The sequence below is a fragment of the Pelophylax lessonae genome, assembly GCF_965119305.1.
Source record: "Pelophylax lessonae genome assembly, chromosome: 6".
NCBI lineage: Eukaryota > Metazoa > Chordata > Amphibia > Anura > Ranidae > Pelophylax > Pelophylax lessonae.
Window position 1 is genome coordinate 124,812,691 of NC_138773.1, and position 27,548 is coordinate 124,840,238.

General features: G+C 46.3%; 1 protein-coding gene across 1 annotated transcript in view; it reads right to left on the minus strand.

The window, feature by feature from the left end:
• Positions 1–27,548, minus strand: part of LOC309557354 (multidrug resistance-associated protein 1-like) — a 330,716-nt gene that overhangs the window by 292,232 nt on the left and 10,936 nt on the right. The window contains exon 2 of the mRNA XM_082260034.1: positions 24,250–24,551. Within this exon, the coding sequence (XP_082116160.1) occupies positions 24,250–24,291 (42 nt within the window). The 5' untranslated portion in view covers positions 24,292–24,551. The remainder of the gene's footprint in view (positions 1–24,249; positions 24,552–27,548) is intronic.

The window sequence follows — 27,548 nt, forward strand, 5'->3', positions numbered from 1 at the left end:
ACGCACAGGAGGCATTTTTGCTGCCGCATCAGGATCGGATCGCACAGCGGTTCACACTTGTGCGATCCGATCCTGTGCGAACTGCACGATCGCACTGCGATATGCGATCAAACTGGGGGTGTCGTTAAGATTACATTGACACCCCCAGCGGATCGCATATGGCAGTGTGAACTGCCGGGGGTGCGTGTGCGATGCGGGAACAGGCTGCGAATTCGCAGCCTTCCCGCATCGCAATAGTGTGAACCGAGCCTAAAAAGAAACAAACAAGATGTGCTTTAACCACTTTAATACAGGGCACTTCCCTCCCTTCCTGCCCAGGCCAATTTTCCCCTTTTAGCGCTGTTGCATTTTGAATGACAATTGCGCGGTCATGCAACACTGTACCTACACCAAATTTATGTCATTTTCCCCCCACAAATAGAGCTTTCTTTTGGTGGTATTTGATCACCTGTGCGATTTTTACTTTTTGCTAAACAAATAAAAAAAGACCGAAAAGTTTGAAAAAAAAATAAAGTTTTTTTGTTTATGTTATACAATTTTGTAAATAAGTAAGTATTTTCCTGCACTGATGAGCACTGATGAGACTGCACTGACAGGCACTGATGAGGAGGCACTGATGGGGTGGCACTGATGGGGCGGCACTGATAGGCGGCACTGATATGCGGCACTGATAGGCACTGATATGTGGCACTGATAGGTAGCACAGATATGCAGCATTGGTGGGCACTGATAGACGGCACTGCTGGGCACTGATAGGCGGCATTGATGGACACTGATAGGTGGCACTGACGGGCACTGATAGGTGGCACTGACGGGCACTAATGGGCACTGATAGGCGGCACTGGTGGGCACTGATGGGCACTGATGGGCGGCACTGACGGGCGGCACTGATGGGCACTAATGGGCACTGATAGGCGGCACTGGTGGGCAATAATGGGCACTGGTGGGCGACACTAAAGGATGGCAATGATGGGCACTTGTGGGCAGCACTGATAGGGAGGACACTGGTGGGCATCACTGATGGGGAGGGCAATGGGGGGCTCCCTGAGCCCTGATTGCCATCCCTGGTGGCCATAGTGGGCATCCCTGGGGTCATAGTGGGCATCCCTGGGGTCATAGTGGGCATCCCTGGGGTCATAGTGGGCATCCCTGGTGGATCTAGTGGCATTCCCCCCCCCCGAGGGTCTGCACTGGTAATCAATGATCTGATTACCAGTGCCGACCCCCCCCCCTGTCAGGGGAGCCGCCGATCGGCGCTCCTTTACTCGTGCCTGTCAGGCACGAACTAAGGAAAGCCGATCAACGGCTGTTCCTGTTTTACTATGTGACCAGCCGTGATTGGCACACGGCTGATCACATGGTAAAGAGCCTCCGTCAGAGGCTCTTTACCGAGATCGGAGATGCAGGGTGTCAGACTGACACCTCGCATCACCGATCGCTGCTCTGCGCCCAGAGCTGTGTTATCCTGCCGCCGTCATATGACGTCCGGTCAGGATAACACAACCACATTCCCGCCGTCAATTTGTAATAGGGCGGGCGGGAAGTGGTTAACTGCAGACTTTTAGCTTTAACCACTTGCCGACCAGACACTGGGACTGTACAGCGGCAAAGTGTCTCGATTCCGTCCAGCGACGTAGACCTACGTCGCTGGACTCCTCCCCCTGTAGGCGGCGCTCGCGAGTCGGGCCAGGGGAGGAGCGGCGGCGATCGCCGCTGCTCTTCCCCGATCGTCGGGGAATCGAGTTTGGAGATCCGCCAGCTTGTGTAAACAAAGCGGGCGGATCTCCTAAGTGACAAACAGTGACAGATTGCAGGGTTCAGCATAGCTGAACATGCGATCTGTCCCAGTGTCACTCAGTCACCTCCCCCCACACACATTAGTAAGCACCAGGCATACATTAACCCTTCCCTCTCCAATAAAATTACCCCTTCCCTGCCAGTGTCATTTTTACAGTAACAGTGCATATGTATAGCACTCAGTGGCGGCCGGCCCATAGGGGGCGCAGGGGCGCCGCCCCCCCCCCCCCCCCCCCCCCAAAAAAAGAAAAAAAAAAAAAAATTTTACCCACAAGGGGCGCCCGCCTCATTGGTGCCTATGGGGGGTGGGGTTTTCCACCCGCAGAGGCGCCGATTGACGGCCTTCTGGGGCGTAACTGTAGCGCAGAGCATTGCGCTACACCACCCCGCCTCATTGGTGCCTATGGGGGGGTGGGGTTTTCCACCCGCAGAGGCGCTGATTGGCGGCCTTCTGGGGCGTAACTGTAGCGCAGAGCATTGCGCTACACCACCCCCTTTTGTGATGTCTTGGATCATGATTGGTCCAGACTCCAGCCTGGACCAATCATGATTCAGGACATCATTGCTGGGGGCGGTACGTCACCTTCCCGCCGTCAGATGGTCAGAGCGGGCTCCGGGATGGCACGCATCGGAGGAAGAAGAGAAGAGGACGTCTTGTCTCCACTCCACTCTCCAGAGAGTCCCGACTGGCCGACTCCCGAGAGCAGCAGCATGCCAGGCAGCAGCAGTGACAGGTAAGTGCCTCAGACAGACTCAGTGTGGTCCTCTCTGTCCTGTCTGTGTGCCTGTGTGTGTGTGTGTGCAGACAATGCAGAGTGAGAGGAAACACACAGGCAGCGACAGTGCAGCTCTCGGGGGAGGTCTCACTCTGTGTGTTTTGCAAGAAGCACATGTGGAGTGATGAGAGAAGAAGCTGCTTACCGTTCAGGCAGGATGTGCTTTCATAGAGGCAGCCAGGAGAGAGCAGTGCTCATCCCTGCTGCCATTCATCCGATTCCATCCCATCTGCCACCCATCCCATCTGCCACTCATCCCATCTGCCACCCATCCCATCTGCCACTCATCCCATCTGCCACCCATCCCATCTGCCACCCATCCCATCTGCCACTCATCCCATCTGCCACCCATCCCATCTGCCACTCATCCCATCTGCCACCCATCCCATCTGCCACTCATCCCATCTGCCACTCATCCCATCTGCCACCCATGCTATCTGCCACCCATCCCATCTGCCACCCATCCCATCTGCCACCCATCCTATCTGCCACCCATCCCATCTGCCACCCATCCCATCTGCCACCCATCCCATCTGCCACCCATCCCATCTGCCACCCATCCCATCTGCCACTCATCCCATCTGCCACCCATGCTATCTGCCACCCATCCCATCTGCCACCCATCCCATCTGCCACTCATCCCATCTGCCACCCATCCCATCTGCCACCCATCCCATCTGCCACCCATGCTATCTGCCACCCATCCCATCTGCCACCCATGCCATCTGCCACCCATCCCATCTGCCACTCATCCCATCTGCCACCCATCCCATCTGCCACCCACGCTATCTGCCACCCATCCCATCTGCCACCCATCCCATCTGCCACCCATGCCATCTGCCACCCATGCCATCTGCCACTCATCCCATCTGCCACCCATGCCTTCTGCCACTCATCCCATCTGCCACTCATCCCATCTGCCACTCATCCCAACCAGTATCTGTCCTTCTATGTAGAGCACCTGTCCTGTCTATAATACCCATCATCAGTATCTGTCCTATGAAGTGTACCTGCCCCCCTGTGTGCACCCTTCTGGGGGAGATCACAAGTCTAAGGTTATAGCGGAACCTGCAGAGAGAACCACACTGGTCTCTGTGCATTGAAAGGGGGCACGCTGGTCACTCTGCATTGAAAGGGGGCACGCTGGTATCTCTGCATTGAAAGGGGAACGCGGGCATCTCTGCATTGAAAGGGGGCACGCTGGTCACTGTGCATTGAAAGGGGGCACGATGATCTCTGCATTGAAGGGGGCACGCTGGTCTCTCTGCATTGAAAGGGGGCACGCTATACCTTAATTACTGAAGGCCCCTTTCACACTTTTGTGACCTCAAAGTCACGCAATTTTTTACAGGGTTATTTGCCGCAAAGCAATGCCTATTACATTTTTCTGTTTGCGCCCCCCCAAAAATTTTAAGCACCAGCCGCCACTGATAGCACTGATTACTGTAGTAATGTCACTGGCAGTGGCGTAGCGTGGGTTGTCAGAACCCGGGGCAAGGCAAGTAATTTGCGCCCCCTAGCCCGCGGGATTTTAGCACTAGAGTCTCTTCCACTAGATTAGTTAAAGAAACCCTTACCCCCTAAGCACATGTATTGTTTGTTATGAAAATACTGATGTAATTAAAGTAAAATGCATCTAAATACAAGTTTGAATGACCAGCGTGCCCCCTTTCAATGCAGAGAGACCAGCGTGCCCCCTTTCATTGCAGAATGACCAGTGTGCCCCCTTTCAATGCAGAGAGACCAGCGTGCCCCCTTTCAATGCAGAATGGCCCACGTGCCCCCTTTCAATGCAGAATGACCAGCGTGCCCCCTTTCAATGCAGAGAGAACAGCGTGCCCCCTTTCAATGCAGAATGATCAGCGTGCCCCCTTTCAATGCAGAATGACCAGCGTGCCCCCTTTCAATGCAGAGTGACCAGCGTGCCCCCTTTCAATGCAGAGAGACCAGCATTCCCCCTTTCAATGCAGAATGACCAGCGTGCCCCCTTTCAATGCAGAGTGACCAGTGTGCCCCCTTTCAATGCAGAATGACCAGCGTGCCCCCCTTCAATGCAGAGAGATCATCGTGCCCCCTTTCAATGCAGACAGACCAGCGTGCCCCCTTCAATGCAGAGAGACTTACCTTCAGCGGCGGCTTCTCCTCAGCTCCCCGCGTCTCCTCGGGTCCTCCCGCCTCCTCCTTGGCCAATGGCATGCACTCGCCTTTTGGCCAATCAGGAAGAGGATCCGATTTTCATTCGCTATTGTCACACAATGGGTGGGCTCGGGGCGCACTGCTCTGCGGCCCGGGTCCACCCTTTTCTGAAGCCTATTAGAGCCTCTGGCTCTAATCAGGTGATTCAAAAAAACCCACTCTGTGACAGCGCCAGGCTGCTGATTCACTCGCTGCTAAACTGACAGAGCTGTGAGGAGAGGCGGCATAGGCGGGGCTTGGCTTGAAACGCCACCCCACCCTACACCAATGGACAGGTGAGGCACAGTCCAGCCCCGCCCGACCCGCCATTTTCAGCCATAGGGCGGCCGCGCTGGACATCTCCCAGCCTAAAGATGGAGGCAGCCACAGACGGTGTGTGAACTGTGTATGTCAAAGTCAGACAGACAGAGTGACACTGCAGATGCGCCCCCCCCCCCAGATGTTGCGCCCGGTGCGGCCCGCCCCCCCTGCACCCCCCACGCTACGGCACTGGTCACTGGTACCCCCAAAAGTGTGAAAAATGTCAGTCAAGGGTCCGATCTGTCTGCCGCAATGTCGCAGTCCCGCAAAAAAAAAATCGCAGATCGCCGCCATTACTCGTTAAAAAAAAAAAACACCAAAAATGACAGAAATCTTTCCCTTAGTTAGTAAACACAATAACTTTTGCGCAAACCAATCAAAATACGCTTATTGTGATTTTTTTTTACCAAACATAGGTAGCAGAAAACAAATTGGCCAAAAATTTAGGGGGAGAATTTCATATAAAAAAATGTTAAAAATATTGTTATTTTTTTCAAAATAAACGCTCTTTTTTTGTTTATAGCGCAAAAAGTAAAAATTGCACAGGTGATTAAATACCACCAAAAGAAAGTTCTGTTTGTGGGGAAAAAAAGGACGTAAATTTCGTTTGGGTACGGCGTCGCACGACCACGCAATTGTCAGTTAAATTCGCACAGCGCCGAATCGCAAAAAGTGGCCTGGGCGTAAGACAGCAAAATCCTCCGGTGGTAAAGTGGTTAATTTGAGGGTATTTACATCCAAATAAGGTGAAAGGTGTAGGAATTACAACAGTTTGTATATGTGCCTCCCACTTTTTAAGGGACCAAAAGTAATGGGACAATTGGCTGCTCAGCTGTTCCATGGCCAGGTGTGTGTTATTCCCTTATTATCCCATATAAGAGCAGATAAAAGATCCAGAGTTCATTTCAAGTGTGCTATTTGCATTTGGAATCTGTTGCTGTCAACTCTCAATATGAGATCCAAAGAGCTGTCACGATCAGTTAAGCAAGCTATCATTAGGCTGAAAAAAACAAAACAAACCCATCAGAGCGATAGCAAAAACCAACCGAAGAAATCAGTTGGCCAGATCAAGAACACTCTCCAGGAGGTAGGTGTATGTGTGTCAAAGTCAACAATCAAGAGAAGACTTCACCAGAGTGAATACAGAGGGTTCACCACAAGATGTAAACCATGGGTGAGCCTCAAAAACAGGAAGGCCAGATTAGAGTTTGCCAAACATCTAAAAAAGTCTTCACAGTTCTGGAACAACATCCTATGGACAGATGAGACCAAGATCAACTTTGTACCAGAGTGATGGGAAGAGAAGAGTATGGAGAAGGAAAGGAACTGCTCATGATCCAAAGCATACCACCTCATCAGTGAAGCATGGTGGTGGTAGTGTCATGGCGTGGGCATGTATGGCTGCCAATGGAACTGGTTCTCTTCTATTTATTGATGATGTGACTGCGGACAAAAGCAGCAGGATGAATTCTGAAGTGTTTCAGGCAATATTATCTGCTCATATTCAGCCAAATGCTTCAGAACTCATTGGACGGCACTTCACAGTGCAGATGGACAATGACCCAAAGCATACTGCGAAAGCAACCAAAGAGTTTTTTAAGGGAAAGAAGTGGAATGTTATGCAATGGCCAAGTCAATCACCTGACCTGAATCCGATTGAGCATGCATTTCACTTGCTGAAGACAAAACTGAAAGGAATGCCCCAAGAACAAGCAGGAACTGAAGACAGTTGCAGTAGAGGCCTGGCAGAGCATCACCATGGATGAAACCCAGCGTCTGGTGATGTCTATGCTTTCCAGACTTCAGGCTGTAATTAACTGCAAAGGATTTGCAACCAAGTTTAAAAAAGGGAAATTTCGATTTACGATTGTTAATCTGTCCCATTACTTTTGCTCCCTTAAAAAGTGGGAGGCACATATACAAACTGTTGTATTTCCTACACCGTTCACCTGATTAGGATGTAAATACCCTCAAATTAAAGCTGAAAGTCTGCAGTTAAAGCACGTCTTCTTTTTTTCATTTCAAATGCATTGTGGTGGTGTATAGAGCCAAAAAGATTAGAATTGTGTAGATGTCCCAATATTTATGGACCTGACTGTAGCTGGAAGGTTCATGTACAGAACGAGTCAGACAAAACAAAAAAAAAAAAGACACTTCCCCTTTTAGTGAATCAGGTAATGTGTGATACAGAACATGAACCTTACTGTATATCATACAATTCCAAAAATGTTTTCACACACTTTTCCTAGTTACACTTCTCAGTTTCATAGTAATCACCAAGCTGGTCTCTTCTGAGGATGAAAAATTCTCTCTCTCTAACAGTTAGGCCTTATGCTCATTGAGCATCAAAAACGTGACTTTTATGGGTGTGTGACTTTTTTTTTCCTGCCTGTAAACGCCCCTCCTTTACAGGCCTTTAGATGCAGAAAAAAAACATCACTTGCTCATTCAGGAGAAGAACTTTTTACCACAAAAAAAAATCCCAACACATGTAAACACACTTAACCACTTTACAACCGGAGGATTTTGCTGTCTTCCGTCCAGGCCACTTTTTGCGATTCGGCGCTGTGCGACTTCAACTGACAATTGCGCGGTCGTGCAACGCCGTACCCAAACGAAATTTACGTCCTTTTTCTCCCACAAACAGAGCTTTCTTTTGGTGGTATTTGATCACCTGTGCGATTTTTACTTTTTGCGCTATAAACAAAAAAAGAGCGTTTATTTTGAAAAAATAACAATATTTTTCACATTTTTTTATATGAAATTCCCCCCAAAAAAGATGTAAAAACCAATTTTTTTAAAAGTTTTTTGCCAATTTGTTTTATGCTACATATGTTTGGTAAAAAAAATCGCAATAAGCGTATTTTGATTGGTTTGCGCAAAAGTTATTGCGTTTACTAACAAAGGGAAAGATTTCTGTCATTTTTGGTGTTTTTTTTTTAACGCGTAATGGCGGCGATCTGCGATTTTTTTTGCGGGACTGCGACATTGCGGCGGACAGACCGGACCCCTGACTGACATTTTTGACACTTTTGGGGGTACCAGTGACATTACTGCAGTAATCAGTGCTATATATATGCACTGTTACTGTAAAAATGACACTGGCAGGGAAGGGGTTAATTTTATTGGAGAGGGAGGGGTTAATGTATGCCTGGTGCTTACTGACGTGTAGGGGGGGAGGTGACTATGTGATTCATGGACAGATCGGATGTCCAGCTATGCTGAACAGTCCGATCTGTCACTCCCTGTCACTATGGAGATCCGCCCGCTGTGTTTACACACAGCGGGCGGATCTCCAGACTCGATCCCCGACGATCGGGTAAGAGCAGCGGCGATCGCCGCTGCTCCTCCCCTGGCCCGACTCCCGCTGTGAATGAAAACAGCGGGAGCGAGCCTCCGGCGGCGCGCAAGCGCCGCCCAGAAGGGGAGGAGTCCAGTCACGTTAATACTACGTGACTGGACGGGAACGAGCCACACTGCCGCAGTAGTATTCCCGTAAGCGGTAGTAAAGTGGTTAAACGTTAGGTGAGTTTAGCGCTTGAGAATTCATTCATTCCAGTGGCCAGAATAAATAAAATTCTGGCCAATCGAATGAATGCCCAAGCCAGGGGTGTCCAAACTTTTTTCAAAGAGGGCCAGATTTGATGAATTGAAAACGCTTGAGGGACCTCACTGTAAGACCCCTGTATTACCAGCAGGCCATACACACTTTACTCCACCAAAAAGAAAGGTTGAAGGGAAGAGTGGAAGATGATCCTCAGCGTTCTACCTGCTCACAGCTTAGTGAATGGCAATCCCCTGTATGCAAGGACCAGTCGTGTCTCCTGTTTAACCAGCGAAATAATGTCTCAGCCAGCCAGCACATGAAGGTATAATAGGAAAAAAAGGATCTAACTGCGTACTGTATTTAAAACGAAGTGTTTAACCACTTTACCACCGGAGGATTTTGCTGTCTTACGTCCAGGCCACTTTTTGCGATTTGGCACTGTGCGACTTTAACTGACAATTGCACAGTCGTGTAACGCCGTACCCAAACTAAATTTACGTCCTTTTTTTCCCACAAACAGAGCTTTCTTTTGGTGGTATTTGATCACCTGTGTGATTTTCATTTTTTGCGATATTAATAAAAATGCGACAATTTTGAAAAAATAACAATATTTTTCTACTTTGACAGTTAAAAAATATCCAATATATTCAATTTTGTCATATATTTAGGCCAAAATGTATTTAGCTACATGTCTTTGACAAAAAAATTCTCAATGAGCGTATTTTTAACCGCTTTATGACCGGAAGGTTTTGCCCCATTCTTGACCAGGCTATATTTTGCGATTCGGCACTGTGTTATTTTAACAGACAATTGCGCGGTCATGCAAAGCTGTACCCAAACAAAATTTATGTCCTTTTTTTCCCCACAAATAGAGCTTTCTTTTGGTGGTATTTGATCACCTGTGCGATTTTTACTTTTTCCTATAAACAAAAAAAGAGCGACAATTTTGAAAAAATAACAATATTTCTCACATTTTTTTATATGAAATTCCCCCCCCAAAAAAATTTCAAAATCAAAATGTTTTATCATTTTAGGCCAATTTGTTTTCTGCTACCTATTTTTGTTAAAAAAAATCTAAATAAGCGTATTTTGATTGGTTTGCGCAAAAATTGTTGCAGCTACTAACTACGGGAAATTTATGTCATTTTTATTGTTTTTTTTTTTTAACTAGTAATGGCGGCGATCTGCGATTTTTTTTGTGGGACTGCGACATTGCAGCGGACAGATCGGACCCTTGACTGACATTTTTGACACTTTTGGGGGTACCAGTCACATTACTACAGTAATCAGTGCTATACATATGCACTGTTACTGTAAAAATGACACTGGCACGGAAGGGGTTAACTTTTATTGGTGATCAAGGGGTTAGGGGACTGAGTGACACAGGGACAGATCGCAGGTTCAGCTATGCTGAACCCTGCAATCTGTCCCTGCCTGTCACTTAGGAGATCCGCCAACTTTGTTTACACAAGCGGGCGGATTTCCACACTCGATCCCCAACGATCAGGGAAGAGCAGCGGTGATCACCGCCGCTCCTCCCCTGGCCCGACTCCCGCTGTAACTGAATACGCGCGCACCGCCCACAAGGCGAGGAGTCCAGCGACGTAGGTCTACGTCGCTGGACGGGAATGAGCCACTCTGCCGCAGTACAGTCAACGTGACTGGTCGGCAAGTGGTTAATGAATAAAATCGCACTTACAGAAAAACTTCTTAACCACTTTCCGTCTGCACTAAAGCCGAAAGATGGCTACAGCGTAGACCTTAAGTGCCGGGAGGGCGTCCTTGTACGTCCTACCATGCATGAGCTGCCTTTGCGCTCCCTGCTGAGCACGCCCGGCTCGCTCTGTGATCAGTGAGTCCTTCCGATCCCAGCCCCTTACCATGTGATGTAAACAGCAGCCGGAGATCAGCTTTTTTAGCCGATCGCCGGCTGCTGTCAGAGGGACATCAGTCCCGAAGAGGAGAAAATCATCTGTGCCCCAGGGCCACCTACCAGTGCCTACCAGCGCCACCTACCAGTGCAGGTCAGTGCCACCTGCCAGTGCCCACCAGTGCCACCTATTAATGCCCACCATTGCCATCTATCAGTGTCTCATCATCAGTACTGCCTATCAGTGTCACCTAACAGTGCCTCTCATTGCCCATCAGTGCCACCTATTAATGCCCTTCAGTGCCACCTACCAGTGCCCTTCAGTGCCACCCATCATTGCCATCTGTCAATGCCGCCTTATCAGTGTCGCCTGATCTGTGCAGCCTATCAGTGCCTATCAGGGCCCACCAGTGCTGCCTCAGTGCACATCAATGAAGGAGAAAAATTACCTGTTTACAAAATTTTATAAAAAACCTTTAAAAACAGTTTTTTGTTTTAACAAAATTTTCAGCCTTTTTTTGTTTGTTCGGTAAAAAATAAAAAGCCCAGTAGTGATTAAATACTACCAAAAGTAAGCTCTATTTGTTTAGAAAAAAAGAAAAAATTTCATTTGGGTACAGCATTGCATGACCGGGCAATTGTCATTCAAAGTGTGACAGTGCTGAAAGCTGAGAATTGGCCTGGGCAGGAAGGGGGTTTAAGTGCCCAGTAGGCATGTGGTTAAAACAGGCAGTAGAATTGTACAAATGACTCTGATCCTCGGTCGGCTCCACGAGATAGCAGCCTACAGGTGGCTGTGTGTGGTGAACACACAGCGCAGGGAATAGGACCGCACCAAATCCCGCGACGTACGAAAGATCGCGAGATCGCCGACTGAGGACGTGCAGTCCTGCGCCGTTAAAAGCGCCAGAGATCCCAGCGGTGCTCAGAGATTCACTGGGGCCGTATTAAACCGAAACACAGGCAGCAATTGGCCTGTAGGCCAAACTTTGGACGTGACTGGCCCACGCGCTTGACACACCTAAACGTGTTTACAAAATACAGCTTTAGACGCACTTTTAACGCTGCTTTTTACTCCCCTGAAGCAAAGGCATCCAGGGGAGGAAAAAAAATTCCTGTGTGCAAGAGGTTATATATTTACTTGAAAGGTCACTAAAGCATCCAGGCATGTACATTCTGTATTGCCTCACCACACAGCACAACCAATTCAGTAAAAGAAAAAACCTTTACTCCTGAAAGTGATTGTAAAGTCTATTTTTTTTCTTCAAAATGAACAAACATATTATACTTTCCTGCTCTGTGCAGTCATTTTACCCAAAGCAGCCTGGATCCTTCTCTTCTCAGCTCTTTGGCTCTCCTGGCCTCTCCCTCCTGTTGAGTGCTCCCACAGCAAGCAGTTTGCTATGGGAGAACTGGGGCCGAGCACCAGCTCAATGTGTGTCCATTCAGACATGGAGCCGGGGTTTGGCCCCGCCCCCTTTCTCTCCTTATTGGCTAACTGACTTTGATTGTCAGTAGAGAGCCAATGATGCCACTGCTGGGTTTCAACCAATCAGGGGGGAGAGTCCCAGACGGCCGAGGCAGAGGTGCACATAGCTGGATAGAGATGGAGCTCAGGTAAGTATTAGGGGGGCAGCTACACACTGAAGGAGAATAGAATGCATTAAGATTAAAAAAACTTCTGACTTTACAACCACTTTAACCACTTGCCGACCAGTCACTGGGACTGTACTGCAGCAAGGTGGCTCGATTCCGTCCAGCGACGTAGACCTACGTCGCTGGACTCTTACCCTTGTGGGCGGCGCTATGCGCCGCCGGAGGCTCACTCCTGCTGTTTTCAGTCACAGCGGGAGTCGGGCCAGGGGAGGAACGGCGGTGATCACCGCCGCTCTTCCCTGATCGTCGGGGAATCGAATTTGGAGATCCGCCCGCTTGTGTAAACAAAGAGGGCGGATCTCCTAAGTGACAAACAGTGACAGATTGCAGGGTTAAGCATAGCTGAACATGCGATCTGTCCCTGTGTCACTCAGTCACCTCCCCCCCACACACGTTAGTAAGCACCAGGCATGCATTAACCCCTCCCTCTCCATTAAAATTAACCCCTTCCCTGCCAGTGTCATTTTTACAGTAACAGTGCATATTTATAGCACTGATTACTGTAGAAATGTCACTGGTGCCCCCAAAAGTGTCAAAAATGTCAGTCAAGGGTCTGATCTGTCCGCTGCAATGTCGCAGTCCCGCAAAAAAAAAAATCGCAGATCGCCGCCATTACTCGTTAAAAAAAAAAACACCAAAAATGACAGAAATCTTGTGCAAACCAATCAAAATAAGCTTATTGTGATTTTTTTTTACCAAACATATGTAGCAGAAAACAAATTGGCCAAAAATTTAAAAAAAATTTGATTTTTACATTTTTTTGGGGGGGGATTTCATATAAAAAAATGTGAAAAATATTGTTATTTTTTCAAAATTTACGCTCTTTTTTTGTTTATAGCGCAAAAAGTAAAAATCGCACAGGAGAAAGCTCTGTTTGTGGGCAAAAAGGACGTAAATTTTGTTTGAGTACGGCGTTGCACGACGGTGCAATTGTCAGTTAAAGTCGCACAGTGGCGAATCGCAAAAAGTGGCCTGGACGTAAGACAGCAAAATCCTCCGGTGGTAAATTGGTTAATGCCAAAAGATAAAAAAACAACGTTATCGTTTATGAGCTGCTTATTGTAGGACCTACATGCTCTTGCTATTCTTTTTAAATATTTCTCCGGTTCTTGCTCTGTTAACTGTACCCCGGTCACAACTTTAGGAATGCAGTTGCCCCTGCCACGGTCACAATGATCATATGATAAGAAGCCTGTCTTACTGGCTGCCAGCCAAAGCTTGCTCCCAGCACACAGAGATACAAAAATATGTGACAGCACGGCACAGGGCCCACGCTTCAGAAGGGTTTAGGAACCTCACCATTTATAACTTGCCCTGGATACGTTTAATAAAGCACATGATAAAAGAAAAGAGATTCTAAAATAAATAATTATATTTAGACTCCAAGCACACTGTGCTTAAAAAAAAAAACAGTTCCCTTGGCAGAAAAAAATATAGTGCGTTTTTGCACAGGAGTTTAGGAGAGCTTAGGAGTGTTTATGGCTTTTTCTGCCAGAAAGTTCCAATCAAAAACGCAAACCAGAAGGGTTTTTTTCCTGCCTCCAAAAGCCGATCTTAAAATGATACAATACAATACTTCTAGAAGCACCTAGTTAGCCTGTGACAAACAGTTTTGAGAGATCCTTTGCAGGTTAATGGAAGTAGAAGGCTTAGCACATGGTACAGAATCCAGGTATCCATGTGTCAAGATCTGTGTATATAGTAAATGTTTAATCCATGCTACCTGGGATGGTATGTGAGTATATTTTTGGCTGGACACAAACCAAGCTTTAAGAGTCGGTTCACACTGAGGCCACACGACTCTTTACTACTTCGGGGGCGACTTGTGCATTACATTGCGCCATGACTTCGGAGCGACTTGCAGGGACTTCACATAATGGAAGTCTATGCAAGTCGCTCCGAGGTCGCCCCGAAGTAGTACAGGACACTTTTTCTAAGTCGGAGCGACTTGTGTCGCTCCTATTAGAACGGGTCCTGTAGCGGTCAATGGACCGCGAGGGAGCGCGACTTGTCAGGCTGACAAGTCGCCTGACAAGTCACGCTAGTGTGAACCGACTCTAAGGGCAGTGTATTTCTAGTTGTACATAAACATGGGAATTCACTAAAACAGGAAGAGGAAGACCAAGCCTGTTTTAATTTATATAAATATATATTCTGGGTTTTGTATTCACATTGAAATACATATATATGGTAATTACCGTACTAGACAGGGATACAAATTCCTGTTGTTCCAATGATGTGTTATGGGACATTTACCCAGGAATTCATAAAGAGCGTCAAAGATACTCTTTAGAATTCTGTCTCGCATTCATGTCACTGTTGTCGATGCATGTGATAGATTAATGTACCTTTAGGGAACAGGTGCTTGAATTTATAGCAAGAGGCAGCCAACACTGAGGCTTAGGCTGGCCATACATGTTCAATCTTCTTGTACAATTTTCTGTTAGATTTACCACAAACCACATAATATAGGGTCAAAGCTAAACAACACTTTCACTCGTATCCAATTAGGCAGGCCTTTGTACTACATAGTTGAAGGTTAATTTCAAGAAAATTGTACAGAAAATTGTATAATGTATGGCCAGCCTTAGTGTTATTGAGCTCCCTGCTCCCTGCTCAGCCACTGCACCCGTCTCACAGACTGGCACATCAGTTAAGAGTTTTGCTGTGGGGTGGGTGGACAATGCCGAGGAACTCTTGAGAGACTAGTTCCCCATTAGGTCTGTCTCTTTTGTTATCGACAGTGGCAGTTAGCAGGTTCTATAGCTGTTAGATAGCCCATTGTCCACGTTCAGCCCTGCTTCATTGGTTACTAGTCCGCTAGCAGCCTGCATCTTAGCAACCAATGAAGCAGATATATATATATATATATATATATATATATATATATATATATATATATATACCCGCATCTCTGAAAACTCTGACCTCCAGCTTAGAGTTTGTCTTAAAGTGGTTGTAGACCCTTACATATGGCCAGTGAAGCGACTGGCCTCAGGTGATACACAAAGCTAAAACAAATCCTCCTACATAAGTTATAACTGTCTATCTGCAGCCTTCTCTTCTCTACAGCCATTCAAAGTCCAGCATTTATTAAGCTTGGCTGGGCATTCAGAAAAAATGGGGAGGAGAGTGGAAGTTACACTCTGCAGAGCTCAGTGAGGAGAGTTCTGAGAGCTGAGTGGAGGGAAGGGAACCCCCCTCCCTTCACACAGCACACAGGAACAGAGCTGAGGCTGTCAATCAGCTGGAGCTCCCCTGTCACCTTTTTGCTCTTGGTGTCAGGAAAACTTGACAGAAGTAACACATGCAGAGGAACAAACCAACAGATAGAAATTACACTTAGTGCTCTTAGTTGAGACAAGTAAATGCTATAGAGGGATAAGGGTTGTTCATATTTCATGACTGAGGTTTACAACCACTTTTAACCACTTGCCGACCGCCGCAAGTACATATAGTGCGGCGGTCAGCCCCGGCCAGGCAAAGTGACGTATATATACGTCACTAGCCTGTCACCGGCTTGTGAGCCAATAGCGGGCGAGCGCACCCCCGCTGAGGCGCGCGCCCGCCCTGGCTCGTTCACTAAGGAGTCAGTGCGTGTGACCGGCGGACCCGATGTCCGCCGGTCACTCGGCGATCGTCGGTAGAGAGGGAGAAAGGCAGGCGGCTAATGTATACAAGCCGCCTGTCATTCTCCCCTGTGTAAAATGGAGATCAGACGGTTCTACTATGTAGGACCGTTGATCTCTGTTTTTACACTAGTAGCCATGTCCCATCACAGTTAGAAGCACGCCCCTAGGACTCACTTAACCCCTCCCTCTCCAATACAGTTAACCCCTTCCCTGCCAGTGTCATTTTTACAGTAACAGTGCATATGTATAGCACTGATTACTGCAGTAATGTCACTGGTACCCCCAAAAGTGTCAAAAATGTCAGTCAAGGGTCCGATCTGTCCGCCCGTAGTCCCGCAAAAAAAAAACGCAGATTGCCGCCATTACTCGTTAAAAAAAAAAAAAAAACACCAAAAATGACAAAAATCTTTCCCTTTGTTAGTAAACGCGATAACTTTTGCGCAAACCAATCAAAATACGCTTTTTGCAATTTTTTTTACCAAACATATGTAGCATAAAACAAATTGGCCGAAAATGTTAAAAAATTTTGATCTTTACATTTTTTTGGGGAGTTTCATATAAGAAAATGTGAAAAATATTGTTATTTTTGCAAAATTTACGCTCTTTTTTTGTTTATAGCGCATGATCAAAAAATCGCACAGGTGATCAAATACCACCAAAAAAAAGCTCTGTTTGTGGGAAAAAAAAGGACATCAAATTCGTTTAGGTACAGTGTCGCACAACCGCGCAATTGTCCGTTAAAGTCACGCAGTAAAAAAATCGCAAAAAACCCCCTGGTCAGGAAGGGGGTAAAATCTTCCGGGGCTTAAAGCGGAGTTCCAGCCATTTACTCACCTGTCCAACGGTCCAGCGATGCGGCCGCCGGAAGCCTCGATCCTCTCCCTCGGCGCCGGCATCACTGCTGTGGGCACCCGGCTGTTACAGTTTGCGGCTTCACAGCCGGGTACCCACTGCGCATGCGCGAATCGCGCTGCGCGCCGTGATTGGCCGGCAATCTTCTGGGACCTCTGACTTGTCCCAGAAGATTGCAGGGAGGGAGGGGGAGAGGAGAACTTCCGCTCAGGGCGCCGCGGCGCTCCGAGCGGAAGTGGGAGCGGGTACCTGTCAAAACTAGGTACCCGCTCCCCCCCCCCAAAAAAATGACATGCCAAATGTGGCATGTCGGGGGGTCAGGACTCCCTAAAGCGGAAGTTCCACTTTTGGGTGGAACTCCGCTTTAAGTGGTTAATACCTCTAGTTTTGCAATCTATGAAATGGTGAAAATTATTTTCAAATTTGTCGCAGCCATAGTGACACAATATGAAAGTGTCCCAGATTCAGGCTGTTTGCTAAACATTTTCTTTTCTTTGAGTTAATGAGGATACTGAGCCAGTTAATTAGATTACAAGATTAGATGAAGGAGATCTGGTTATTCTGGGCTCCATAAAACTCCCAGCCTGCTCAGGAATTTTGCTCCACCCTGGAACCAGTTCTTCTCTGTGTAAGACTGTTGAGCACTGGACTACCTGTGTGGATAAATATAGCTCATATTTGGAGACAAGGCCCGTGTGTGGCAGGGACTTTGATTTGCAGAGAGTTAGGCATCCCAAGCAGGAGTCAGTTGCTCCAGGTCCTTTAGGCAGGGACCTTTTGTTTTAGTAAGCCACTAATTGACTTAGTGGCAAAGATTTATTTACTTTTTGCTGTTTTAATTTTGTCCGGAGCTTCTTTGGGGCGACCAGGAGGCGACCGCCATAGACTTCAATGTTATAAAGTCCGTGCCGGCCGCTCCAAGGTCGCGGCGCGCTGCTCGCACCGCGACCTCGGAGGTCGCCCCGGGAAGTAGCGTCGCTCGTATGTGAACGGGGCTTCAGTCTTTTTTTATTTATTTGTTTAGCAAAAAATAAAAATCCTTGTGGTGATCAAATACCACCAAAAGAAAGCCCTATTAGTGAGAAAAAAATGACATAAATTTGGTGTAGGTACAGTGATGCATGACCGCGCAATTGTCATTCAAAATGCAACAGTGCTAAAAGCTGAAAATTGGCCTAGGCAGGAAGGGGGTGAAAGTGCCCGGTATTGAAGTGCTTAATGACCAGGCCATTTTTTGCAATTTCGCACTGCGTTACCTTAACTAACAATTGCGTGGTCGTCCGATGTTGTACGCAAATATAATTGATGTCCTTTTTTCCCACAAATAGAGCTTTCTTTTGGTGGCATTTGATCACCTCTGTGGTTTTTATATTTTGCGCTATTAACAAAAAACAAGCGACAATTTTGAAAAAAAAAAAAACACAATATTTTTTACTTTCTGCTATAAAACATTCCCAATAAAAAAAATGTAAAAAATCTAATTTTTTTTTATCAATTTAGGCCAATTTGTATTCTGCAACATATTTTTGCTAAAAAAAAATCCCAAAATGACGGCGGCAGTGAGGAAGTGTCCCCACCCAGACAGGCAGGCATCCATGGTGATGACTTTGCTCTCTTGAAGCGCCGGAGAACTAAGACACCATATCTGGGACCCTCTCGTTCTCTGGCTCAGCTGGATCAGATTGTCCAGAGACTGCTGATTTTTGTCCCATTTGACCAGAATCTCCCTTGCAGGGACCTTGTGTGAAACAGCACAAACAGAACCGCCTTAAAGGTAGACACCAGCAGACCCAGCATTTGCATGCAAGTCTGGAGGAATGACAACAGAAGATGAATCGCAGCCTGCAATTTTTGGAACATGGCCAGAGGAAGGAGCACTCTGGCTAAGGCGGAGTCCAGAGTCAGACCCAGATAGTCCAGTTTTGTGGAAAGAACCAGAGCAGACTTCTGAAAATTCTGAATCCAGCCAAACTCCCTCAGAATTCGTATACTGATTTCAAAGTTGTCAACCAGAGCAGGAGGGGATTCTGTTCTCAGAAGGTCATCCAGGTAGCCCAGTACCCCGATCCCCCGCTGACATAACAATGCCAGCACCGGGGCCAACACTTTATGAAGACCCGGAGGGCAGAGGCGAGACCCAAGGGCAATGCCACGACTGGTAATACTCCCCTCCCTCAGCAAAACGAAGGAAGCGCTAGAGTCGGGCACACATTGGAATGTGCAGGGAAGCATCCTTGTGAATGGACTCCATTCTGAACTTCCATACTCGCATAAAGCAGCTCAGAGCTCTATAGGCCAGATTGGATGAACCTAGTCCTTCTCAGGGCCCGTGAACAGGCTTGAATAAAAGCCTTGAAACAAATCCAATACCTGAAAAAAAAACAGACCATGCACCGCCCCAAGGAGAGCCTGCAAGCGGTCCGGGACACATATTGGAAGAAAAGAACCTTTTCGGAGGGCAAGAACGAAACTCCGACTTGGAACCGGACAGCATCACTGCGTGGACCCATTGGTTGTTCACCAAGGAGGTGTACGGGCCCGGAAACCAGTGAAAACGTACCCATGCCCCAGGCACGAGTGAGGACACACCTTCAGACTGAAGATGCCTTGTCTGAGGGGCTAGAAAAAATCCTGTTCTCGGCGTACCTGGTCAGGGCTGCTTGTAACCACCCTAGGAGGACTTAAAACTTCTTGTCAACCGAGAATGCTGGACTACGTCTGCTACGAAGAGCTGTTTCCATTCTTGTGGAAGAAAAGTACCCTTCCCCACTGTGTGAGACTTAAAAGATGTCACCCATGGTAATCCTAAACAGGCGATCGCCCTGAAGGAGGAAGGCAGTCAGAGCTTCCCAGGAGTCTAGTCCGTAGACAAACATTTAAGCCCACTGCCAAAACAGGCAGCTTAGAAAGCAGGGAAGCCGGAGCCAAAGCGGCATCACAGACAAACCGCCGTCCCTGGACCAACTGACAGCCAAGGCAGGGGAACCTGTTTACCCTCTGGGTCAAGGCACAAAAACTTAACCCACTCAGTCAGTGTTTGAGACGCCAGGGCAATGGCCAATACTGGCCTGAGCACCAAGCCAGCAGTCGAGAAGATATTGCGGCCACAGCCTTCGCCTTCCTGTCAGCCAGATCCCTAAGGTCAGAGTTTCCTTTACCGAGCTTATGGTTACCTTGTCCAACCTGGGGACATGGGGGTCCACCACTGGTGGAATAGTCCACCTCTGGAGTAGTGACTCCGCAAGGGATACCTCACAGAAAAGCGTTTAGGAACCACAAGGGGGCCCTTCCAGAAGAAGGGGCCCGGCCACGCACTAGAGTCACCCCACGTAGCGTCCGGCAGGTAGGCCGCTAGCCGCGGCCTAAATTTTCGGACGCCCAGCCACAAGTGTGTGGCTCCAAAGGAACGGGGACCAACAGAGGCAACGAAGGGGGGAGGAGCAGCAGCAGATTCAGCCGCCCTCACTTGAGCCGCCCCACGGAGTGTCTGGCCAGCAGGCCGCACAGCCACGCCCTAAATTACCGGTGGGTCCAACCACATGGAGGGCGGACCCGCAGAAGCCCGATCACCCGCTCCCTAGGCCTAACACATAACCCAAGGGAGACCCCCCAGTACAGACAAACCGGAGTGGAGGGGAAAGGCCAAGGGGACACAGGGCATGTACAATGCCGGGCGGGTGGAGATGAACCCCAGAGGGACCGACCACCCCAGGGAGTTCCCGTGCCCCACTTACTGTCCGGAAAAAGGAAAGGGGCCATCTACTTACCGGTCCAGCGTGCGTGCAGGTAACACTCCCAATACAGACCTCCTCGCCAACAAAGTGGGGGCTTTCAGCCAGGGTAACACTGTGACGCAGACTATCGGCGCCCGGTCATATGTGTATCTGGGAGACGTTTAACTCGCTGACCGTCCTAGTCCAGGATGGGGCCTGTCGCGGCCAACCCAGCACGGAGCTCTGGTCTGCGGGCGCTCGCTGGCCAGATTGGGATAACCACTAGATTTTTTCAAATATCTAGCCCGTCGCCCAGTCCAGCAGTGGATTGTAGATTCTCACAGGAAAAAGAGAAAAACATCAAACTAGAGAAGGAATAAAATTGCCAAAATCCCAGCAAGGAACTAGGTCCTTACACCTGACTAGGCAGAAAAAAACTGAGTGCCTACAGCTGAGTAGAAGTACACCCCTTGGAACTGCCCATAGGCATAGTCAAGCTTTTTTTTCTACCTAGTGTCCTATTCCTGTAGGGGGCAGTATAATCCAATGGTTAAGAACATCAGGAGCTGTGTCTGCCAATGAACGAAAGAGAAAAAAGGTTTTACTATCCAAAGTTAAAACAACAAGGGCAGAAAGGCTTCTTTACAGTAAGAGCTGTAAAAATGTGGAATAGACTCCCTCAAGAGCTGGTTCTGGCCAGCTCAGTAGATTGTTTTAAGAAAGGCCTGGATTCTTTCATTGATACGCATAATATAACTGGATACTAATATTTATAGGTAACGTTGAAAGTTCTGAAATTATCAATCTTTGTCTCATTTTTTTACATCACAGAAACCTGACATTTTAACAGGGGTGTGTAGACTTTTTATATCCACTCTATGTATATGTGTGTGTTCAATTACACACACACATATATATATATATATATATATTTTTTTTTTTTTTTTTTCTTTTTACCTCTATTGGTTGAATTAGATGGACTTGTGACTTTTTTCAGCCAGACTAACTATGTAACTCGTTCCAACTTATGCTTCATGCACACACCCATACAGAGGCTGCACAGACATTTGCTCTAAACGCAGATAGTGTGTGTTCAAAGCATACATCCATGCCGGTGCTTTAACCACTTTACCCCGGCTAACTGTGCTGCTACTGCGGCACAGTGGCTCGTTATCGTCTGGCGACGTAGACCTACGTCACCAGACATTCCCCTCTCTCGGCGGCGCGCGCGGCGCTGGAGGCTCACTCCCGCTGTATTCAGTTACAGCGGGAGTCGGGCCAGGGGAGGAGCGGCGGTGATCACCGCTGCTCTTCCCCGATCGTCGGGGATCTAGTGTGGAAATCCGCCCGCTTGTGTAAACAAAGCGGGCGGATCTCCTAAGTGACAGGCAGGGTCAGATTGCAGGGTTCAGCTTAGCTGAACCTGCGATCTGTCCCTGTGTCACTCAGTCACCTCCCCCCACACACGTCAGTAAGCACCAGGCATACATTAACCCCTCCCTCTCCAATAAAAATTAACCCCTTCCCTGCCAGTGTAATTTTTACAGTAACAGTGCATATGTATAGCACTGATTACTGTAGTAATGTCACTGGTACCCCCAAAAGTGTCAAAAATGTCAGTCAAGGGTCCGATCTGTCCGCCGCAATGTCGCAGTCCTGCAAAAAAAAAAAATAAATCGCAGATCGCCGCCATTACTCGTTAAAAAAAAAAACACCAAAAATGACAGAAATCTTTCCCTTAGTTAGTAAACGCAATAACTTTTGCGCAAACCAATCAAAATACGCTTATTGCAATTTTTTTTTACCAAAAATATGTAGCAGAAAACAAATTGGCCTAAAATGCTAAAAAATTTTGATTTTTACATTTTTTTGGGGGGGAATTTCATATAAAAAAATGTGAAAAATATTGTTATTTTTTCAAAATTGTGGCTATTTTTTTGTTTATAGCGCAAAAAGTAAAAATTGCACAGGTGATCAAATACCACCAAAATAAAGCTCTATTTGTGGGGAAAAAAAGGACATAAATTTAATTTGGGTACAGCGTTGCATGACCGCGCAATTGTCCATTAAATTAACGCAGTTCCGAATCGCAAAATATGGCCTGGTAAGGAATGGGGTAAAATCTTCCGGTCTTAAAGCAGTTAAAAATACGCTCATTGAGAATTTTTTTGTCAAAGACATGAAGCTAAATACATTTTGGCCTAAATATATGACAAAAATTGAATATATTGGATATTTTTTAGCTGTCAAAGTAGAAAAATATTGTTATTTTTTCAAAATTGTCGCATTTTTTTATTAATTTCGCAAAAAAAAAAAATCGCAGAGATGATCAAAAACCACCAAAAGAAAGCTCTGTTTGTGGGAAAAAAAGGACATAAATTTCGTTTTGGTACTGTGTTGCATGACTGCGCAATTGTCAGTTAAATTCGCACAGTGCCGAATCGCAAAAAGTGGCCCAGACGTAAGACAGCAAAATCCTCCGGTGGTAAAGTGGTTAAGCATTAGTTCGTACAGCCGCATCTCCTAGTTTACCTCAATTGACAGCAGTACATGGCAGCTGATGGTCCTAAGAGAGTGATTACACAGGTTATGTACAATGCACAGTCATGTACATGAATATGTACACAACTCAAAAGCCCCTAAACTGGTCCAGCATCTCAACTTGCAAGTATATACAAGATATGGAACACAGCACCAGAACAAGCTTGACCTGCACGCAGTACCCTTCTGTCTTCGAACATAACATTGTTCCAGAACCATAGCAATACTTTAAAGGAAGTTTCCCTTATCTGTTACTTAACTTCATTTTATGCAATGGTTAAGATTAAGAACTCTACAGTAGGGATCGACGATTATCAAGGGGCGATATTGACTTTTGCCGATATATCTGTATCGGCCCCGGAACTGGCGATATTCCAAATATTGCTCTTGTAAGGGTAAAATCATGTCACATAGCATAATTCTGTTTACAAATGTTATTGAATATGCCACTCACATATGTACAATTAAAGATATAAGCAATTCCACATTAGCAGATCTGCTGGCAGATCAGTATCTCTTACCCACTTGCCGTACGTGATACCTGGGTGATACCACTCTGTTCGGCATCCACTCAAAACTGCTCTGTCTCTCACCCGCTCCATCTCCCAGCCCCCCGATACCGATACGTCTCTCACCCACTTGGCGTAAGTGAAACCCGGGTGATACCGCTCTGTTCGGCATACGATGACGATCTCGGAGGTCAGGCTGGACGTGACCACACACGTGTTCTCCGAGATCGTATGCCGGACGGAGCGGTATCACCTGGGTGTCACTTATGGCAAGGGTTTTACCCTTACATGAGCATCACCACCTAATGGTTGGAGGAGGCGAAAACCGATATCGGTCGATCCCTACTCTACACATGCTGAACACTGTATAGCACAAAATTAAAACGAAAAATGCTCTTATTTTTCAAGTACAGCTATGAAAAGTAAAGGAACAAATCTGACTGGATGCTTCAGGAATACTTCTTTGTATTTTTGCCTCTTTAATAGTAGGCCCATATTACATGAGAAAACCCTTTAAAGTGAATAGCAGAAAGGTTTGTAGATTTGTGTACTTTCAGACACCTCCCACCCTGCTGTAAAATCCTTGTTGCACTGGGTGCACCTACTTAATCGTTTCCCATAGACATATGGAACTGTCTCCCAAGGTAGAAGATGCAAGGAAGACAGTCTCAAAGAAGTCTATACAGACCTAGTTTGTCAGCACAAGCCAGCAGAAAGAAGACTGGACCCAAAATATATAAACAGTATGGTGGGTCAAGGCTACAAGATTCATTATGTATGCAGCTGGTGGGTGGGGGTAGGTATACTTCATCACTTAAATACTTACTATGTATCGAGTCATACAAAAACATAATGCTCACCCAGAACTTTCGAGACTCATCAAGTTTGCAGAGCCACTTCATACTTGCAGTTGGTACAAAAACACTGAGCCGGATGGAAATAAGTGAAGGAATTCAAGGCAATTTTTCAAAATGTAAACAGCAATGCAGAATGTGTTTTAGACAAAACTCCCCAAAGTGAGTCAATGCTGTTCTGTGATATGATCTATACTCCTACATTTCAGGCTTCAGCAACATTCCAAGATCTTCCTCTCATTGTCCAAACCCATTTGTTAAGTTTCCTTTTCATTCCATTAATGCAGCACAATTCCAACAATCAAACCCTGCCAGAAGAAAAAACAGATGTTGAATGGCTAATGACAGTTACAGTGACAGAAAGAAAATAAAAATGGAAACAATGGCACAAGGAAAAAATAAATTAGTTAAGAACTCCTGTCTAAACAGTCTGTACAGCTGTACAGCCTCTAATGGCAGATCGGTTTAAATCAATATATAATCTACATATAGAGTAGGATAAACCTTGGGACTTTTAGGGAACAAAATATATGATATGGGTGGGAAGTGACCCAGCCTGCAGCTTATTGGTATACAAAAAAAAGCAGAAATTCAGAGAAAGCTTATCATTTTATTGAAAGAAAATTGTACCAAAAAATATATATGCTGCCATTTCTAAATGGTTCTCAGGTACCTGGCTGTAATGCACCCTTAAGAGCTTTAATATTTTGACTGCTCTGGATTCATCTGAAGCGTTGACATGTGATCACAAGGCTTTTCCAGTCACCTGGCTTGCTTCGTCAACAAAGCACCGTCAATAAAAGTTCCTGCAGCATTTCTTTCTAGATGTACTCAGTATGCACCTAATAAGAAAACATTTCACATTGAGCACACCTAGAAAGAAATGCAACAAGCAGCTCTTATTGAGAAATTACAAAATGTAAAAAAATTAAATTAAAGGCAATTTTTTAACCTTGAGCCATAAAAATCACACTGAATACATTGCCTTAACCACTTCCCACAAACTCACGTAGATCTACATGATCTGCAAGAAGTGGTTGTACCGGGGTGATGCTTGCAGCTAGAGGCATCATCCCGGTACCGTTTTTTAGAGTCGGCGGTCGGCTCTCGGGTGGTGATGACCGATGCGGCTCGGGAGCCACTCGGTCGTTTTCCCAGTGAGCGGGAGGGGACGCCCCCCACCTCCTGCCACCTTTCGCGGCTCTGCCCGGGTCTCCCGTCCCACCGGGAGACCAGAGCAACCAGCTGGAACATCCGCTGACTGGTTGGAGTCCCGAACTAAGCTGGATTCGGCTTGGATCGGGTCTCTGATGATGTAACCTGGAAGCGGCATTCATGATGCCACGTCCGGGTTACTTGGTGGCTAAAGGCGCCAAATTTAAAAAAGTGTCAGTATTCAAGAAATGCAGTTTTTTCCATTTTGAATACATGGAAGTGCAGTGGATGGGTCTGGGGTCTTTTAGACCCCCGATTACTCCATAAAGAGTACCTGTCACTGCCTATTTCTGTCACAAGGGATGTTTACATTGCTTGTGGCAGCAATAAAAGTGATCAGATTTTTTTTTTTTTTTTTTAAAAACCTGTGCTAATGTTCAAAAATTAAATAAAATAAATAGGAAAAAAAATTATTTTAAAGTGCCCCCCTTGCCGTGAGCTCGCACACGAAAGAAAACGTATACGGAAGTCGCGCCCGCAAGTGAAAGCGCTGTTCAACCCACACTTGTGAGGTATTGCCGCAATCGCCAGAGTGAGAGCGATAATTTAAAAAAAAGAGCTACTCTGTAACTCTGAACTGGTAACCGTTAAAATTTTTTAAAGCATCACCTATGGAGATTTTTATTGCCCGTAGTTTGTCGCCATTCTGCGGGTGTGCGCGATTTCATACTGTAACATTTTAGGTATCTATTTACTCAGCATGACATCATCTTTCACAATATATAAAAAACAATGGGCTAACTTTACCGATTAGTTTTTTTAAATGCAGTAAAATGTATTTTTTCCCAATAATTTTTTGAAAGACCGCTGCACAAACACCGCACGACAAAAAATAATGCAAGGACTGCCATTTTATTCTCGAGAGTCTTTGCTAAAAAAAATATATAATGTTTGGGGGTTCCAAGTAATTTTCTAGCAAAAAATACAGATTTTAACTTCTAAACAACATGTGTCAGAAATGGGCTCGGTCCAGAAGTGGTTAAAAACCACAAAGCTGCCTTAAAGTGTATGTCCAGGCAAAATATGAAAAAAAAAAAACCCACACATTTAGTACATCTCTGCATTACATTAACAGTTTCCCATGTTTTTTGAATTTGACCACTTCCCATCTCACGTCAGCATACCCCCTATGGACCAGAATCGTTTTTACATGGACAAACAAAACAAATACAAATGAAAAAAGATGAAATATATAAGGTTAAAAAAAATAGAAATAAAAAATTATAAAAGAAAAATCAAAAAACAAAAAATTTCTCTTGTCTTTTAAGAGTCCTTTCACACGGGTGGTCCGCTCGGCAAACTCCGCTTTTCTCATCAGGGGATCACTCCGCTGATCCCGTCTCCGCTCACTGTGTCCTGCTCTCCCCTATGGGGAAATCAGGTTAAAATGGACCGCCTGTCCATTTTCACCCAATCTTATCGGATACCATCCTCCAGATGGATGGAAAATAGGGTCACCATCCATCTGGATTTGGCAGACAGGATTGGATCAGATCAGATAGCATGTCTCTGTTCCATGGGGTGAATAGAAGGTCTGCTTGAAAAACGGACAGGCGGACCTTATCGGACCGCCTGTGTGAAAGGGCTCTTGCTTGTCAGATTGCTTTAAAAGACAGCATATGCAGATAAAGCTAACTCTGTGATCTGCAGATGAATGAAAGAGTAAGTACAAAAGTAACAACGTTAGGCCGGCCATAAACGGTTTGAATCTCAGTTGGTTCAGCAGGAACTGGCTGAGATTCAAACCATTAATAAGCAGGCTGAATGTACCAAGATCTATCTAAAAACTTGGGTACAACCAGCCTGCTGGATTAGCTTGCGATTATCACAAGCGGCTGTTATAGCCACTAGCGATAATCAATGTCTTCTCCTGGCAGGGACGGTTTCCCCCGTCGAGGGATTCCCCTGTCAGCGCTGTCTGTGTTGATGGGGAAATCTTGCAAATTTCTTTCCTGCAACCTGTGGCTGTTTTTCTGCATTTTTAAAGTGATTTTGAGGTTTTTATTGATAAAAAGGTGACTATAGGTGGCTGATCACTTGTCTTGACTCTGGAGGAGTGGACAGAGAATCTGGGTGGGAGGGCAGGTTAA